This window comes from Sinocyclocheilus grahami, unplaced genomic scaffold, assembly GCF_001515645.1.
Source record: "Sinocyclocheilus grahami isolate Dianchi unplaced genomic scaffold, SAMN03320097.WGS_v1.1 scaffold387.1, whole genome shotgun sequence".
NCBI lineage: Eukaryota > Metazoa > Chordata > Actinopteri > Cypriniformes > Cyprinidae > Sinocyclocheilus > Sinocyclocheilus grahami.
Genome location: NW_015505566.1, coordinates 417,294 through 422,896, shown reverse-complemented (window position 1 = coordinate 422,896; position 5,603 = coordinate 417,294). Strand labels below are relative to the sequence as shown.

General features: G+C 38.4%; 1 protein-coding gene across 1 annotated transcript in view; it reads left to right on the top strand.

Annotated features, from left to right (window-relative positions):
• LOC107550079 (potassium voltage-gated channel subfamily G member 2-like) overlaps positions 1 to 5,603 on the top strand; it is a 45,353-nt gene that overhangs the window by 5,346 nt on the left and 34,404 nt on the right. Inside the window, exon 2 of the mRNA XM_016231305.1 lies at positions 3,555 to 4,439. Coding sequence (XP_016086791.1) covers positions 3,636 to 4,439 — 804 coding nt within the window. The 5' untranslated portion in view covers positions 3,555 to 3,635. The remainder of the gene's footprint in view (positions 1 to 3,554; positions 4,440 to 5,603) is intronic.

The following is a 5,603-nucleotide window of genomic DNA, read 5'->3' as shown; positions in this document are numbered from 1 at the left end:
GGGCAGAACTGTGGATTACTAATTTTTGTATATATAAGATGTTGAATTTGCACAAAATGTCAATATATTTTGAAACAAAACAAACAGTAAAAAATAGTGGTTGCCAGAACATTACTGAAGAAAAAAAAACGATAGCAAGGTTTTTAGGTTTTATGGACTGAGCGTAAATTTACAGTAAAAAAAAAACCATAGGTATATTTCATTAACAATATAAGATAAACCCTAATGTACAGATCTGATAAGAAAAAACTAAGGGGAAACATATTTGTACATTTACAATTTTTCACTGTAAATTATAAGATGACTTGTTATTTCTCACTTCAATAACAAGAACTATTTTTACAGTCCTTTACTGTTAAAATTATGGCAGCATTTTTTCTGTTAAAAGGATCAGGGTCTAAGAGATTTTCTATTGTTTTTGAAAGAAGTCGCTTATGCTCAGCAATACTGCATTTATTTGATCAAAAGTACGGTAAAAACTGTATTATTGTGAAATAGTATTACAATTTAAAATGCGTTTTCTACTTGAATATATTGCAAAATGTCATTTATTCCTGTGATCGAAGTTGAATTTTCAGCATCATTACTCCAGTCTTCAGTGTCACATGATCCTTCAGAAATCATTCTGATATACTGATTTGCTGCTCAAGAAACATTTCTGATTATTACCAATTCTGGAAACAGTTGTGCTGCTTAATAATTTTGTGGAAACCATGAAACATTTTTTTCAGGATTCTATGATAAATACAAAGTTCAAAAGAACATCATTTATTTGAAATAGAACACTTTTGTAACAATTTAAATGTCTTTACTGTCATTTTGATCAGTACATATCCTTACTTTTATTCCTGTAAAATATACTGATCCTAAACTTTTGATTGGGAGTATATATACAATAATCTATGAATGACTTGAAGACATAATACAATGCCAGTCTGTCTGGAGAGATAAAGACTGGTCTATAGAGACATAACTGTCTGATCAGACAGATCCCCAAAAGCCACTTTCAGACATTCTCTGTGTTTTTGACCTCTCTGTTACCCCCCAAAATCCACAGACCTCGCTTTAATAAAGCAGCTGCCTCTGCACTTCCTTCAGGGCAAAAAACACCACTTCTGTGAAGTTATATAGTTTGTATGGACTTAATTTACAAATGAACATGCTGTTCTTTTGAAACTTCATGTATCACAGTTTCCACAAAAATATTAAGCAGCACAACATTGATAATAATAATCATGTTTCTTGAGCAGCAAATCAGCATATCAGAATGATTTCTGATTCAGCTTTGATCACAGGAATAAATTACATTTTAAAATATGTTCAAATAGAAAAAAAGTTATTTTAAATTGCAATAATATTTCACAATATTACTGTTTTTACTGTAAGTTTGATCAAATAAATGCAGCCTTGGTGAAGATAAGAGACTACTTTCAAAAACACTGAAAAATCCTGCATCCAAAACCTTGAACGGTAGCGGAAAAACATTGTATTCACTTGACAGGTGATGAAAGTCACCTGATTTTGGAAAGATCTGTCACATTGCTCTGCTTTACTCAAATGTATTGTGTATAAATCATTTATTATTGTTAGATGTTGCTTCCTAGTGTCATCTTTGAACAAGAGAAAAGTCTGGCTCATTTGCATTTTTAAAAACGCCTTGGCACCTATGTTAACTGGCACATTATGTGCAGTGTGAGCTCATATGATGGCAGAATGAGCTTCATGCAGGAAATGCTGCGTCATATATTGACTCATGGATCGAGCGGTAACACATGGCATCTTTCTTTTGCACTGTTTCAGTTCGACAGTGATTCATTTGGATTGTCAGAGGCCTCAGGGCTCAGGCAACATGTTAAGAAATAAAATTAAAGCTCAGACGAGACAGAAGCTGAATCATGTATAATGCTCAAAAGTTTCTATAATTGCTGCTTACGTCATAAGTCATGCTAAAAGAGATTGCATTTATAATATAAATCGGAGGGCAATTTAGGATAGAAATATTTGGAATTTAAAATTCTGTCTGCTGCTATTTGAAGTTGATTAACATCCACCATGATAGCACCAGTTTTCATTCGTCATTTCTGATGAATAAATATAAATATATATATGAATATAAATACTTAAATATACATAACAAGAGAGACAAAAATCAGAGATGCCATTTTGCTCAGATATGCTGTTTGAATCAATTATGCTTTAATTTCACTAAAGGTTGACTAGCCTTTGTAAGACCGAGAATTACTGAATCTTCTGGCATGAGAAGGTCTGTTTCATAAATCTCCTGTTGCAGTCACACTAATTATACCCATGCTCATTTGAGAGCACTGGACCTTACTCTGCCATTGTGTAGAGAACATGGTTCATTTGGGAACTTATCCATGAATAGAAAAGAAAACATCATAATTAATTCCTCCGCTTTGGGATTCAACTTGTGTTGTGACATGAATTTACTGCATCTCGTGACTCGTGAGCAATTAAGACTTTCAAAGCCATGGGAGAACCTATTTTCACTACTGATTAAAAAACATATACAGATATGTCAGGAGAATCTGATGTTGCATTAGGAGACTGAGACAGTGAATATATTGGTATGAATTTTGCAGCATTAGTGTTGATGTTTGACAACTTTTATGCATTCATTACGTATTTCTCGATGAGTGTTTTTGCCCTCGATACAGTCATTTTCAATCCAGAGCTCATGGAATGATGGATTGGAAAGGCAAAATTCTTCACCCATGTAAAAGTGCATTAATTTTCACTCAAAATCTTTAGCAGAGCAGAGAAAACTGGAGTAGTTTTTTAAGAGATGGAATTCAGTTGCATTTAGGTTATAATGTACAGTAGGTATAATGTAATGGTATTTTTCTTCGATGCAGTCAACTTTTTCAATTCAGTTTCAATGCGAATTACAATGAATGGTGACAAAAATGAAGCAAAAGCACCATAAAAGTATTAAAAAGAGTACTTACTGCGGAAAGAATATACTTAAGTGTGAACTAAATGTAATGTTTTCAGAGACTAAGTTTAATGCTAATTGCAATTAAATGAAACTATGTTCAAGTTTAAATGTATATTAAATGGAATTAGCTGAACTTTAGATTGCTTTTTTACCCACTCAAGTAGGACATCTTTATATGTAATTTCATAACTGGTCTTTAAAATATTGTTAGTGTACAGACAAGCATACTTTATGTAATTTCTACTGAAACATGTATGTCATGTATTTAAATATATCTGCAATCATGAAGTTATTACACTTAAAAATGATTAACTCTTAAATATTAACTTAACATTGTCCATTTACATATGCTACTGACATTAATAACACAAAGCTGGTTGAAAATCAGTGAATTTACCATTTTAGTATGTGCAGTGTAAGAGGAGCCATTTTGTTTGTGTTGTGGAGGATTTCCAGTGTGTTTTGGATATATCTGGACTAATTAATCTGTTGTTTTCTGTGATAATTTTGTTGCATTGTGCCCCTTGGGCTTAGCAACCTGGAGCGGGAACTATAGAGTAAGTCTTCATTGAAATCTTCCTCTTTTATCTCTCAGAACTCAGCCATGATGACCACCATGACCTGGCAGACTGTGAATCTGTGAAGTGTACGGCCCGCACAGCCACGCACAGCAGAGATGTACCAAGAGGTGGCTTTCCTAGCAGGCAGCACCGATCATCAGTTTACCTCCTTCCACTTTAACCCTTTGGAGAACCCGCATGAAATCAGCAGCAAAAAGGGTGTGTTTTACAAACGTGCACAACTGCAGTGCAAGTCTGGCACACAGGAGGACGAGGTGCACCGGAATCGAGGAGCTGGAGCGGACGAGGGTGCTTTAGTTGATCGCACTGCCATCATCAACGTGGGCGGCATCCGTTATCGCATACCATGGTCCACTCTTGAGGAGTTCCCACTGACACGTTTGGGGAAGTTACGTAGCTGCAGCAATGCCGAGGAAATCCTCGACTTGTGTGATGACTATGACGCGCATTGCAACGAGTTCTTCTTTGACCGAAGCCCCAGCGCCTTCCGCTCCATCGTCACATTCCTGGCAGCCGGGAAGCTTCGCCTTTTGCGGGAGATGTGCGCGCTCTCCTTTCAGGAGGAACTGTTGTATTGGGGTGTGGAGGAGGCCAGTCTGGAGTGGTGTTGCTTGAGAAAGCTCCGTCTTCGGCAGGAGGAGCAGCGAGAGAGACTCCGGCTGGAGGAGGAGGAGGCTGAGCTGACCTCGCCCCAGTCCTGTGAGGAGGCGCCGGGTGTCGAGTGTCCAGAGGAGGGTCGTCTGGATGGTTGCATGCACAGCCTCAGAGACATGGTGGAGAACCCTCACTCCGGGATTCCTGGGAAGATTTTCGCCTGCCTCTCGGTGGTCTTTGTGGCCATTACGGCAGTTACACTGTGTGTCAGCACCATGCCTGACCTGAGGGAGGAGGAGGAGAGGGTGAGTGTACATTTAAACGTGCCAGACTAGGGCTTGTGCTACTGTTTGAACTAGTTGTACTAGTTGTCCAAACAAAGTAGGACAATTATCTTTAATTATCTTTAATATTATATTTGTTTTCAATGGGAGTGCAGTGTTTTTTAAAACACCAGGAGCGTGCTGAGCGCTGAGTGTCTTTATCACGCTAAGCATTGAGCTCTCGGGAGTTTTTTCTTGATACATAGAGTTGAAGAATGTTCAACTTTGGATAAACGCCACTGCCACTTTTTAGTCAGCTGACCAATCACAGTGGAGGAGGGGCGGGATTAATACTGACCAACAGGGCCATCCTTAGCTGATGCGCGGCCTGGTGCAAGGTTGGGAGCGGGGCCCCCCTCGGTCCATTCGCCGCGGAGCCCGATGCGACCGCACCGGTTGTACCCCCCAACCGTCACACTCTGCTTGTACTACGACGGATCTGAACAACAGTGGAGAAGTTAATATTGCATGTCTCCGAGTATTTATGACTTTACCAGATGGAATTGCCAGACTACCATATTATTTTTATGAAAAATTATGCTTGGAGAAACATTTACAGTGGGTACGGAAAGTATTCAGACCCCCTTAAATTTTTCACTCTTTGTTATATTGCAGCTATTTGCTAAAATCATTTAAGTTAATTTTTTTCCCTCATTAATGTACACACAGCACCCCATATTGACAGAAAAACACAGAATTGTTGACATTTTTGCAGATTTATTAAAAAAGAAAAACTGAAATATCACATGGTCCTAAGTATTCAGACCCTTTGCTGTGACACTCATATATTTAACTCAGGTGCTGTCCATTTCTTCTGAGCATCCTTGAGATGGTTCTACACCTTCATTCGAGTCCAGCTGTGTTTGATTATACTGATTGGACTTGATTAGCAAAGCCACACACCTGTCTATATAAGACATTACCGCTCACAGTGCATGTCAGAGCAAATGAGAATCATAAGGTCAAAGGAACTGCCTGAAGAGCTCAGAAACAGAATTGTGGCAAGGCACAGATCTGGCCAAGGTTACAAAAAAACTTCTGCTGCACTTAAGGTTCCTAAGAGCACAGTGGCCTCCATAATCCTTAAATGGAAGACGTGTGGGACGACCAGAACCCTTCCTAGAGCTGGCCAAACTGAGCTATCGG